The sequence below is a fragment of the Amblyomma mixtum genome, chromosome 3 (assembly GCF_055824585.1).
Source record: "Amblyomma mixtum isolate Tamu chromosome 3, ASM5582458v1, whole genome shotgun sequence".
Classification (NCBI taxonomy): domain Eukaryota; kingdom Metazoa; phylum Arthropoda; class Arachnida; order Ixodida; family Ixodidae; genus Amblyomma; species Amblyomma mixtum.
This window is the reverse complement of record NC_143014.1, coordinates 147948343-147961525: the sequence shown is the minus strand read 5'-3', so window position 1 is coordinate 147961525 and position 13183 is coordinate 147948343. Positions and strand designations below refer to the sequence as shown.

The 13183-nt window shown below is 49.3% G+C and overlaps 1 protein-coding gene across 1 annotated transcript; it reads left to right on the top strand.

The window, feature by feature from the left end:
• Positions 1-8800: 8800 nt before the first annotated feature.
• On the top strand, positions 8801-12486 carry LOC149352341 (uncharacterized). Its single transcript, XM_089577143.1, has 3 exons — positions 8801-8905; positions 9576-9889; positions 12079-12486. The coding sequence occupies exons 2-3, from the start codon at positions 9603-9605 to the stop codon at positions 12458-12460; spliced, it is 669 nt and encodes a 222-aa protein (XP_089433269.1). The 5' UTR covers positions 8801-8905; positions 9576-9602; the 3' UTR covers positions 12461-12486.
• Positions 12487-13183: the final 697 nt, after the last annotated feature.

The following is a 13183-nucleotide window of genomic DNA, read 5'->3' as shown; positions in this document are numbered from 1 at the left end:
TTAACTCAACTCGACTCAAACGAATTAAAGTATAATATGACTGAGTAATAATTATAATTAAAGGAGTATAGCTACCTAAATTTTGGGTGCGTGTTTTCTTCTTTGTAATGAGGCGTATGGCATTATTATACACGGATTACCACGTGGCATTCTCATACAACCACAAATCATTGCAATCGAATTTCTTTCTCATGCTGTTTCGGTTTCGGTTTCAACAGCCGAACGATGGCTGTGACGTGAAAGAAGGGTTACAGGTCACGTGAGGCATGAAAAACTGCAATATAATCGGTGCTGCTACATTCGTCGTCATTCCGGCTCTTGAGGAAGACTGGCTTCAGCACTGTAGTGATGTAAAATGACGAAGTAGTGATCATATCGCACTTTTCAAAAATATCTGACGTGACCTATAACCTCTCTGAGCTCACATCCATCATTCAGCTGTTGAAACCGATACCGAAACAGCATGACAAAAAAAATTTATTAGATATTATTTGGCGGTCGTAGGCAAATGCCACAGGGTGATTCGGACATAGTAGTGTATTCCGCATCACTGTAGAGAAGAAGACGTGCCACCAAAACTAAGGCACAACTTTCCGTGACGGGCAATTTTAAACTCTGCGAAGAGAGGACAAAGATGTTGCTGTGTTCTGCGGGACGCCTGTCGTATATTAGTGCATGCGGCCTTTCGCGCAGCAGCTGCCGCCATGCCGCCGCTTCTTAATTTGCCTTGCAGCTTCATGTTTCGTGCTGCACAGTTCTCTGCTCAGTCCCCTTGATCCCTTTCCCTACTACTCACGGCTCTTTCACTCGCTTTTCTTTCTCAACGGCCCCGCCGCCTTCTTTCCGCGCTTGTAGTAACTCTTTCACACCAATGCATGATTTATTCAAAGGAAAAAAACACGCGTTATATTTCTCCAAACACAATAGTAGTTCTTTCGGCAGGCGCCAGTATTGTGAGTCTTCCCATACGAGCGTGTGAGCGTGTTGCTGGCATAGCCGCAACGCTTGACGTTCTAGCTTGCTTGAGGGGATGGGGGTGCAAGCCCATCAAGGCACCGGTGTACATTGTTCTTGCCTGCTTTTACATTTCAAAAAAAAAGGGCAGACGGTTTAATTAAACTCATTCCCGTCATTCTATCATACATACTGGTGTCAGCAAACACAATATTATGAAAAAAAAAAATTCCTGCTAACACACCACTCCGCGAAAAATGGTAAAATCCGCGATTTTTCTTGGAACTGCGGGAAACTAGGGGCCTTATCTATAATATAGCTCCTGCGTTTTACTCAGTGGCGTTTTTAATTTTCCCTTCATTTCACAGTGCTGCAAGCTTCAATATTGCTACGAAACAAGTGCCCTTTACCGAAAAGGACAATTTGTCAGGTATTTTACTTATTAGACTATCGCCGCTTTCTTGCGCTGCAAGCTTGTCCAGTATGACTGAGCAACTAGCCCGAGCTTCCGCACTTGTAGCAGATATAACTGCAGCCCTTATTCCAGCCTAAGCAAATGAGCCGGAATAAATTATTTACTGCATCTTCCTAGCCAACTACCAAACCTTCAACAAGGCGCTGACGAGAAACATCAACTTGCTGACAAGACTACGGAAAGCAGATTGTACGTACGTGCGTGTACCTTTTGAATTTCGATGGAGGCGAAATTCTAGAGACCCGTCTGCTGTGCGATGTCAGAGCACGTTAAATAACCCTAGGTGGTCGAAATCTCCGGATCCCCTCACTACGGCGTCCCTCATAGCCTGAGTCGCTTTGGGACGTTAAACACCAATAAACTAATAAACCAAACCGATATCCGTAACGATCAGGAATCTGAAAGAAAACATCGCGTTCGATGAGAGAAAAAGAGCAAGCCGAAACAAGCAAAGCACGCAGCTCAACTTTCATCATTTGAAACGCGCGCACAAAGAATCAACCGAAGGAAACTCAACATGGGGTATTGGCTGCTGTCTCGGCGCTGCTGCAAAGGACGACGCAGCTGACTTAGACGACGCTGCACGACGGCGCTCCAATAACTATAGAGCTCAAGCCGTCTTGCGCAGAATTGACATCTGCACAGGCACTGGTCGCGCTCCAATAAACAACAGCGGGCTATTGGAGCTCTTCGAAACTTCATATAGGACGGAGTAATTAACTTCCTTCAAATGGGCCTTTATTGAACTTTGTCTTGAAAGAAATGGCCTCATATGTGGCCTCTTGAATGGCCGTCACAACCTTCCCTTTGTTTTACGCTACTTAACTTTGGTTTTCCCGTTTGAGGAGAGTAGACTATGTACAGAGATGACGGCTCATGGCGCACATATAACTAATTTTTATGTTACGTGCATAGCGGCGCTTCGATAGGGTCCTTCTCTTTTCGTGGCGTGTTCCCCAAGTTCAACCGACTGCTCGAAAGCCGAACTTTCATCTTCGCGCAGCTTCAAATAATACAATGGCATTGCAATTAAAGAGCTATATCCAAGCCTTCGAGTAGATTGAAGACCCGGTCGAAGTGCACTCGAAGACTCGCAAGTGCTACCGCTGCCGCTCAGCTTCTGCTTTGAACTGAGCGTCTTCATTCGAGGGTTTCAATTCGTATTTCTTGTCTTTCTTTTCTTCGAACAGTATATGCCACAAACGCAGAACCGTTCGCGCATCCCCAGGAGGATAACTAAAGTAAAGAATAGACGTCATAAATTAAAAAATGATCTCTGAGATAACCGAGAAACTCCCCAGCACTTAATGTTGTAAAACGAGTCTGCCGTGCACACTTCTTTTTCTTTTTGCTAGCTTCGCCTGCACGATCACTGAGCTTAATATAATACCGGAAGGCGCTCGTGCCTTCGACCCTCTCCAGCCATCTAACCAACCTAGCCATCAATGCAGGCCCGCCGCAAACAACGTCACCGCCATCTCGAGGAGTAACACGACAACAACCGGAGTTTGACCACCGACGCTTCGGTATGAAGGTGGAAGATGGCGGCCGCATCGGGCAGGAATGCTGTCCGTTTGCTACATGTGCGTGTCCACCTCTTTGCCCTGTTCTGCTATCGTCTTTTTTTTTATTTCCTTGCTCCTGCTTTACCTGAATGGCTGGGGTGGCAAGGAAGGAAACTGGCAGCAAAAAATCATCTTTAATGCGAGCTTTGATATCAAAAGCCGTTTCTCTACAAATGAAGAGCTTGCCCTCCTTTCCTATTTAGCCGGCACGAACCTCCACATGAAGTTGTTTTTCACTTCCTTTCGTTTCGTCTGCGCGGGTGTGGCGCCAGGATGGTGTCGCGGAAGAGGGGGGGGGGGGGGGGGGGGAGTGAGGAGCTAAATTTTCGGCAGACATCATTCCTTTTCAAGATTCAATAAAGAGAGCATACTGGGGGAAACGAGGGTGTGGTACATTCGCTTTCTAATAATCATCAGCAGCAGCAACAGCAACAGCAGCAGCCTAACTACACCCACTGCAGGAGAAAGGCCTCTCACATATCCCTCCAATTAACCCTGTCCTGTGCCAGCTGCGGCCAGCTCACTCCCGCAAACTTCTTAATCTCATCCGCTCACCTAACCGTCGGCCGCTCCCTGCGTCGCTTGCCATCTCTTGCTATCCATTCCGTTGCCCTTAACGCCCATCGGTTATCCTGCCTTCGCATTACATGCCCTGCCCAAGCCCATTTCCTCTTCTTGATTTTGACTAGGATGTCGTTGACCCGCGTTTGTTACCTGGTCCACTCCGCCCTCTTCCGGTCTCTTAACGTTACATCTATCAATTTTCTTTCCATTGGTGACTGCGTTGTCCTCAATTTAAAAGTTTAACCGTTTTCGTTATCCTTCACGTTTCTGCCCCGTAGGTGAACACCGGTAAGATACAGCTGTTATATACTTTTCTCTTGAGGGATATTGGTAAACTGCCACTCATGATCTGAGAAAACCTGCCAAGGCGCTCCACCCCATCCTTATTATTCTAGTCATTTCACTCTCGTGGTCCGGGTCTGCGGTCATAACTGAACGAAAAACAGGCGCTTTTAAGGTATCTGTGAGCGAACAAAACCAACTGCTCCTGTGCACAAAGAAGCACCCGCCAAATTTTCGGGGCGGTGGCCTACACCCCTCGCCTCACCTTGGCCCCATCCCTGCTCCTGCGAACAAAATTACTCGCAGAATCCGAGTGCGAGCATAGACAACGACCCAAATTGGAATAAAATACAACAGCAACAGAGAACTGAGCCTGACCTAAATCTGCAACAGGCTATGGAAGCAACCAGAAAAAAAAAAAAGGGGGAGGGGGGCGGCAAAAGAAAGACGCTTTTCTAACTCCTTTTTTTTTCGATAATGTTGTTCAAGAAATCCACAAAACGGCTGGAAACTCAAGAGCATGGATGGGTCACCGTTACGTGCGCGATAAGTGGAGCCCACACAAACACAAAGCCAGAGCCGCAGTCTGTGATCAATATTCTTTACCAGCTATGCCATTGTGGCTAGAGAGGTGCCGCCTGTTGTTTACCGATAATGGCCGAATAGCCAATGGGTAACAATTGCAGTGGAACGGGTATCGCTTTGAAAGCTCGAAACAGGACTCGGAAAGCCTTCTATCAAAAGTCTGCTTCTTACACTCGACAATTGTAGAGAGTCGATATCCATTTATTCGGATCCTACAAGGCTGTGCGAGCAAAGTTAAGTGCTTCAACATCTCATTAAAGGTGCAAAAAGGTCCAAATTCAACTGCTTTCCTCAGGCAACGAATTCTAACATCCGTAGTGCGCTTCGAGGATACATCTGGGAACACGTTCAAAGAGGGCAGCGAGGTAGTTATATGTTGGGCAAAGGTTTCAGTATCGCTCTGCTGAAACACATCAAAATGCCTATGAAACACTCAACCACAAACTGCAGGCTCTTTATCAGCGTGTGCTTTTGTGTGACAATATTACGACGAAGTGTCATTCGCTTTTAGTTGTTACTATGAAGCATGATACGGCCTTTCTGACGGAGCGCAACAGGTCAATATCCGAATTTTCTTACAGTTTCCTCATCCATACGCTCAGACCATCGAATGCGGTGCCATCGCTAGAGGCTTTGAAGACGGCTAATATATCAACAGAGTCTGTGGATATTGGCACACTCGCTCCATATCCGTTGATGCTGTGGAGCCAGACACCGGCGCACTCACAGGAGCACACGAGGGACCAAATGACGATATAAATCAAGATTTTGATAAAACCTGGCCGGCCATCGGTGGAAGATGCGGTGGCTCCAATAAAGACGGCGGCTGGATGCTGTCCTGACCAAGATATCGACTTCTTCGCTTGAAAACATGTCGACCAGACCGTTGATGGAACGCCGTTATAATACAGCAGATAGCCGCAGGAATGCTCCGCACCGCTTCCAGTTTACGGCAACGAAATCGACGACTCGAACCATTGTTGAAACGAGCGATGCTCGCCTGAGAAGTTGTAATGCCCTCGAGACGGAGCTAACGTTAAAAATGACCTCGAAATACTACACATAACGCTCGTATACTTGCGGATTTCCCGGAGTGGCTCATTTTGAGGAGCTATTTAGATCACGAAGCGTCCATAACATAAAGTAGACAGTAAAAACGTGTTGCGACAAGGGCATAGCACTCTTTCGGGCCGGCGCGCAGTGGTGTGGTTCTGCTGCGCAGTCACACAGTTGTATGTGCTTTACTACAAACTGACAAAGATATCGCTTGCTGTAAGCCATCAAACGAAAAAAAAATGTACTATTACTCCTTCCCGGCCGATTTCAGGTATGGCAGCAGGCGAACTAATATTCCTCTGGGACGATGACGCTCTTTACGGCTGTTGCGCTAATCACTCACGGTGCTTGACTGAAGCAACCACGTGAGGCTGGGCCTACTGCGGTCCACTTTCCCTTAGAGAAGGAAGAAAAGCATAATGATAAGCTGCCTAGCCGTCTTCCAAATCGTGCTTCAAGCGTTGTTTCCGTCAACGCGTGAGCTAGACGCTACGATGCGCGCAGTAGCAGTAAAACACTATTTCCTAACGCAAACCAAATGCCAACATACGCTTCGCATGGCATACCAGGCCAAGCCAATCTTCTCAAAAAGAAGTCAGCCAGGTGTACTCGGAAAGGAACGGGAAATGGAGGGGAGAGGGGGGGGGGGGGAGGCTTGAAAGAGACAAGACAGTAGAGTAACATAGACATTGCGCAAGGTCAGGGCAGCTGGGACAGGAGGGGTAAGACCGGAAGGGGCACAAGTCTTTCTGGTGTAAGGAGTACAAGCGAAGCAACAAAACATTCTTCTCGGTTTCGAGGAGAAAAGAAGAGAACATCGCTGTGACCAAACTCCAGAACCTTAAGATATCTAAGAAAAGCGATATAGATCTAAAGGATAGATCTCTGAGATATCTAAGAGGGATCCAAGAAAAGCGAGCATTTTTGCAGTGCGCCCTAGTTAACACGTGCCGTTATACGGCATATATTTGTCATAGTTTCATTACTGACACTCCTTGCTGCGAAGACTTGCAAGATCGGCCAGTTCCGGCGGCCCTCCAGCATGAATATGAGTTCACTTGCTATGCTCTGCGATACAGTTATGCATTTCGGGTACGATTTCCTACCAGGCGGTTTCTTTATTAACAGGTACACGCCCCTGAAGCCGGTGCGCATCGGCACTGAATTCTTCGTTTCAGAACGGCGCTGCGAAGAGTAGTTGTAGCGTATGCCCCTCCGTCGGAGCGCTCCCTTTACCCGATAGCTCGGCGGACCGGATAAACAATGCAAGACGCGACCCTTTTACACCCTCTTCAAGCTTCGAGCATGTTGCTTCCGCGAGTGGTCACGCATTAAAGCACCTTGAAGAAGCTTTCAACGAGAACTGGTTTCAGCATTTCCCGCATACATCCCTCACCCGTTCTAAAAGCCGAGAGACTAAGAGCTTAGTATAAGAATGCGCAGTTCCCACTAAGGCCATACCCGCCCCGTCCCGCAGCGCGCTGTGGACACGCTGAACGCACTAATGCGCCTCCTGTTTATCACAGGCACCTCATCGATTGAACGAAGTAAACTGCGGCCAGTCAAAGAGGGCGTGCTTTGCGCGTGGCAACCGCATATTTTATCAGTCCGTCTAGAACCAATGCGGGCGCCGCTATCGAACATTATTGACCTTTCTCTCAATACACTAAACGACACCGTCGTTATAATTAATGCAAGCGGAGAGATTCCATTCAATTAGGGGACAGCATCACCGCGGAGCAAACCATTACGAAACATGCTCCGTGTCCAGACGCGAACCTGCAAGCTCCGCTCTTCTATTTTCATTCCCGTTTTCTTCTTTAACGGAACATCCATGCTCGTCTTTTGTCCACTGTCTGTTCGTAAAAGACACTGCCGGCGCAGAGGAATAATTGCAAGCTACTCAGTAGTTCGGAAACAGGGGCCCGCGCTATGTGCGCACAAATCGTCGAGGCCTGCAGTGGGTATCTGTTCTTCTCTAATCACGTACAGTCCGGACGGAAGCGGGCGTTCATATCCACTTCATTTCGAAAATCAATATTTTAATTTCCGAGTGGATATATGGTGAACGTGCGGAGAATTTCGCCGAAAGGTTCTCGGCTGTAGGACCGCATTCAGGCGTGATTTAGAATACAGATGGTGAGATATATTCTCTTAAAATACTTAGTGAACATGTCCTGTGATCTCGTTGACTAATGAGGAAACCCGAGAAGAAAGGGACCTCACGCCAGAAAGATTTTTACAGGATCTATACTCCCTTCTCTCTAGCCCTCTCTCTTTCTCGGCTTGTGCGGCTCAACGCTAGAAGTGCACTTCAGGCAATCAAAGTAGACGGTGCTCGCCTCGCCCCCTTTGTCATATTTCCTTTGTTTTGCACTTTTTCTTTTTTCGCGGCTGGGGAGCCTGGTCATGCGTGGAATTTTTCCTGGCGAGTTTTGCTTCGGGTAGCAGCGTCTAGCTAACTGGTGCTTCATGATCACATCTCATTTTTTCGCAACAACACTGCGGCTTCCTCTTCAATTTGGCTAATGGCAGCGAAAAATGTGCGACGTCCTTCATTTAACAGCAATCTCGAGATTAGCTGCTGCCGGTGTATATAGCCGGCTGTAAGGACTGCAAGATTCGCCTCGAAATAGCCTAGAAGCAGTATGGCTGCTGGAGGGCGAGAGAAAGCAGCGCGCCGACTCGACGGCAAGTGGTGTTGGCGGCGTTACTTCCGGCGGAGCGTACGGCATGAGCCTTGTGTGGGGTAAAGAATGGCTTGGAAGAACAACTAAGGACAACATGCAACGACAGCGCAGTGATTGCAGGGCAGAGTAAAAAAGCTGAAGCTAGCTGCTACTTTGCTATTCTCTCTTTCTCTTTTATTCTTTCTTGTTGCAGGGTCCTGAAGAATGCGTGAGAGGATATAAAACCGCTGGCTGTTGCTAGTTCCAAAATTCATGTGATAAAAACGCGGCCTTAAGCGCGAAGCCAGCGGAACGCCTGATTTTTTGAGTGGTTAACGCGTACACACACGACCAAGCTGTCTCTGTGCCTGCGAGAGTAACGGCCGACACTGAACGCGGTCGGAGATAACGCCGTCGATAAAACTGGTTTCGCAGTTCTTTACCGGATCTGAAGCTTATGTCAGAGCTTGTTCTAGGAGGTCGGCGAAAGATATCGGCTTTAGCCTAAGAAGCGACTTGTGTTCCCTGAATATAATCGCTCTTTTGTTACTTCCTCCGCCTTATCGACCGAAAGAATCCTATTTTCTGCTGTCTGCCATCAAACATGACTCGTTTGAGCGATTAACTCACAGCGGTGCCGTTTCTAACGGCTGACGGGCGATAAGACCGACGCAGTTACCTTAGCAGGACAATTTATTCCGCCTTATTGTAACCGGCCCAAGGACCCGAGTCCCCCTCTGTGTGCTTCGCTCCCGGTAAGCAGCTGTCGTGCTTATTTGTCATGGTAACATTTATTTTTCCCTGCGTGTGCAACTGCCAGAAACGCGGAGTAGAGCAAGTACTTCTTTAGTGCAACTCTTTAAACTGCATGGTCTAGAATTAACAGTGTACCTAACGGGAAAATGGCCACCGTGGTCTGCATTTGGGCAGCGAATTCGGCTATGTGGGTTACCCTGGACGAGCTTTACATGTGTGCATAAGCCGCTGCGGTGGTTCAGTTATGGTGCTCGGCTACTGACCCGAAAGACGCGGGTTCGATCCCGGCCGCGGCGGTTGAATTTCGATGGTGGCGAAATTCTAGAGGCCCGTGTAATGTGCGATGTTAGCGCACGTTAAAGAACCCCAGGTGCTCGAAATTTCCGGAGCCCTTCACTACAGCGTCTCTCATAGCCTGAGTCGCTTTGGTACGTTAAACCCCATAAAACCAAATCATTTACTTGTCTGCACCCTCTCGTACGGTGCCTGTATTTCAGCTGCTCGGTGTGTTCCACGATAACAGCTTCACTTTTGCCTACAGGTTCAGATCCTATTTTGGCCGAAAGGTGTTGGTTTCCATTGTATATTAAGCCGGCTGTGTGTGCAGCATGCTTATGTTACATGTCAAGGTTTTGTCAAAACTACATGCTCTTCGCGTTTTCCACGCAGGCTCGGCGCAACGAATTCTTCTGAGGCATGGCTGGTATTCCTGCAGAGTCGCGTAACGGCGTTCCGGCTTCGTATCGCGTGCCGAGGCCAGTGCTCTGGCCTTCCCTGTTCTTGGCTCTTGTGCTTGCGTGTCATCTCGGGACTCGGGCGTCTGCGACCTTCATGGGCATGCAACAGGTGGAATACGCGGCTTCCATCGCGAGCGCCATCAAGTCGGCGTCCGACACCCTCGGCGGAGTAGATGGACAGGGTGTTTTCATTAAGTCCCTGCACGGACGTGGGTGTCTCGATTCTGGCTGCTGCACAATCGACTGGTGAGTGTTGATGCGCGCGCGGAAGGCAGGAAACCTCGGGTAGACAACCCATTCCTCTGGAGAAAGCATGTTACATTCGCACCTTCCATAGCACTCGTTAACACGAATTAAGTGCGGACTCAGAGGTATACATTTTACGGGCTTGACGAGTGTTTTTATGGATGCAGCATTTTACCCGTGATCAATTCCACTCTGGCATCAATCGTATGGTATATGGGGTTTAACGTCCCAAAGCGCTCTGAGGGACGCCGTAGTCGAGGGCTACCGAATAGTTTCGAACATTTGGGGATCTTTAACGCCTCATGACACGGCGCAGTGCACTGATGCCTTGCGTTTCGCCTCCCTCGAAACGCGGCCGCCGCGCACGGGGTCAAACCCGCGTCCTCGGGCTCAGCTGTCGAGTGCCTTAACCACAAAGCCATTGCAGCAGGACACATTGGCATTAAGACAAAGGTTTAGCTGTTGTTTGTGCCATGCTGGGAGCAAGACGTTAATGTTTCGTTGATAATATCTAAGGTAAAAAGTACAGGTGCCCCAAAAGTAATACGGAGCACGCGAGCGGTGGCCGAAATGGAAAAAACTGCATGCCAGCGCGCTCTATCAGCAGATGCGCGGCAAAGAGCGAAGGGGCGTCGGCACATCCGGCTGGCCCACCTCGATAACTTGATGCTCGCGTTATCGCCTCAACGAGCGAAGTTGCGCTGCTACCATCCCTGCCCGCCAGGGGCGCTTTCAATACATCATGCAAGCGTTTGTTGTTTTTCCGCGCCGTGTAGAAAGTGGCGTTCGACAGGTTGAACTTTTTGCTTTTTCAGGAATGCCACCATTTTCAGCCTGCGAGACCGCCGTGGTCCGCTCTTCGCTTCGCGGCGAGTTTGTGACAGTTAAAACTGAGCAAACTTCACGAAGGACACAAAAAGGGAAGACGAGACACATACGCTGATATAACTATGGAACGTCTTACCCTGATCGTCTTCCCTTTCTGTGTTCGTCATGAAGTTCGCGCTGCTTTTATAGTGATGAACAAGCTCATCATGTGTTCGTCGAGTTTGTGCGCGAGCTATAGAATACTTCGGCCGTCGGTTTGGCAAGTGTGATCAACTTTTTCTTGGTTCAAGGAAGCGCATGAAAGAAATAATAACATTCATGTGTTGCCTTCGTTGTTTTCATTATAAAGATAGGGGCTCAACAGTATAGCAACTGAACTAATTAAGGATCACTTCCCTTGGCACAAATTTGCTTTCTTAGAATGGAGGAAAACAAGACAAACAAAAAGCGAGCTTGTCTCTGCTTTAGTCGTCCCCTATCGGCTATATTTTGCAGACATGCAAAGGAGAAAACGGCATCAGGGTGGAAGCGATTAAAAAAACTACATCCAAAGGCACTTTTCATGCAAACTCAAAGTTTAATGACGGGCGAAGCTCCCGCTCACATTAATGACATCGACCATGCGTCGAGGAAGAGACTCGAATATTGAGTCGACGTATCCGGGTTGCTCTCGAAGGTTGTCCAGTGTAAGAAAGTGAATTAGTGTGGAAGAAAATGGTCTTGAATTTATCAGACAGCACATGCATGCTATTGTATTTTTTTTTGTTCGTCATGCGTTCCCTAGAGCGAAGCAAAGTTGTCACCGCATTTTCCAAAACGTTGCTCGAGTGCTTATACTCGTGAGCGCACAAACTCGCAGCCATGTGTAGCACAAACTTCGGCTGCTCCACAGACAAAGATAATGCAGATCCTGACGAAGCATAAAGCGCACGGTGCCGATGGCAAACATTTCTGCACGGCCCGGACGAACAACAAACCATGAGGTATTGAAAGCGCCCCTGGCGGGCAGGGATGGTAGCAGCGCAGCTTCGCTCGTTGAGGCGATAACGCGAGCATCAAGTTATCGAGGTGGGCCAGCCGGATGTGCCGACGCCCCTTCGCTCTTTGCCGCGCATCTGCTGATAGAGCGCGCTGGCATGCAGTTTTTTCCATTTCGGCCACCGCTCGCGTGCTCCGTATTACTTTCGGGGCACCTGTACAGCGGATGCTGCATTGCCTACACGAGACGGGGAAAGCTAAGGTTCGAATTATTTTCACACAAACTTTATATTAGCGGGTGTCAGGATTCGCAGTCATCAATTTCACGCACGAAACGCCTCGGTAGGCTCTAATCGGGGATTGCATAATGATGAATTCTGCAGGACGCAGCGGCTGCAACTGAACGCCAACTGTCCCACATGGGGCTGGCTAAAATGGTGCTCCGACGGGCCACTGATCATGAGCCAGCGGCCGCTGTTGAGAGGCTGCCTGCAGTGTGATAACGCCGAGCCGGGATGCGTAGCCATGGTGTCACGGTGCACCGGTCGGCTCGACCAGCAATGGCGGCTCAAGTTCGCTGCCAACTGGACCACCGAATATGGCGAGCCGCTGTTCGCCATCGCGAGCTTCTTCTCCCCCGAACGCTGCCTGACGCTCGTCGACGGTGGCGGCGACGGCGATTTCTACGCCCTGCGAGGATGCGCCACGCCTCGGCCCTCCGAGTGGCAGAGCTTCTACGTGGTGCGCAATCCTCTCAAGCGCTGAGGGTGTGTAGCTGTGCGTTCGCATCTAAACTTGTAACCCACTTGTAAATAAATCCATCGTCACGCTCTGCTCCTGCGCCGTGGTGGCTCAGTGGTTGTGGCCTTCGGCTGCTGAGCGCCAGATCGCGGGATCGATCCTGCCCTCGGCATCGAAATGGAAAAAGTTATATAATTTTTGTCTAAATTCTATAAACGTGCGAAAGCAGAATTGCATGAACACCGCCTCAAAGGCGACCGCCTGAAAAGGCACGGTACGAGCAGCGCGCGGTTGCTTGCGTGATTCCGATGCGACGCCGATGGCTCTCGAGCGTCGGGAGTGGGGATGGCGGAGTGCTCCGGCGACGCGGTGTGAGCAGGAGTATTGGCCAAGCGAGGACGCTAGGAGTGTGAACGATGTTGTGGGATGGCGGCACTGCCAGCAGTGATGGCACAAACCCACAAACATTGCAAACATCGCAAGATCTTGGTCAGTGTTTGCCCATCGGAATAGCGCTTTCGCACTAAATGCCTGCTTTTTGTTGCATATCACTGCGTTTTGCAGACGCTCAAGCGACAGGAACTAATTCCATAGCTCTCCACGTAGACGCAGAGGTTACATGTAACAGATTCCGCCAGTTCATTTGCGTCGCGAAGCGGTGAGCGCATCTTCCCGGGTCTGGTATTTTCTTCAGAGCGATAGCTGTGCGGCCTCCACTCATGGGTGTGCGTGTCGTCCGTCTGAACG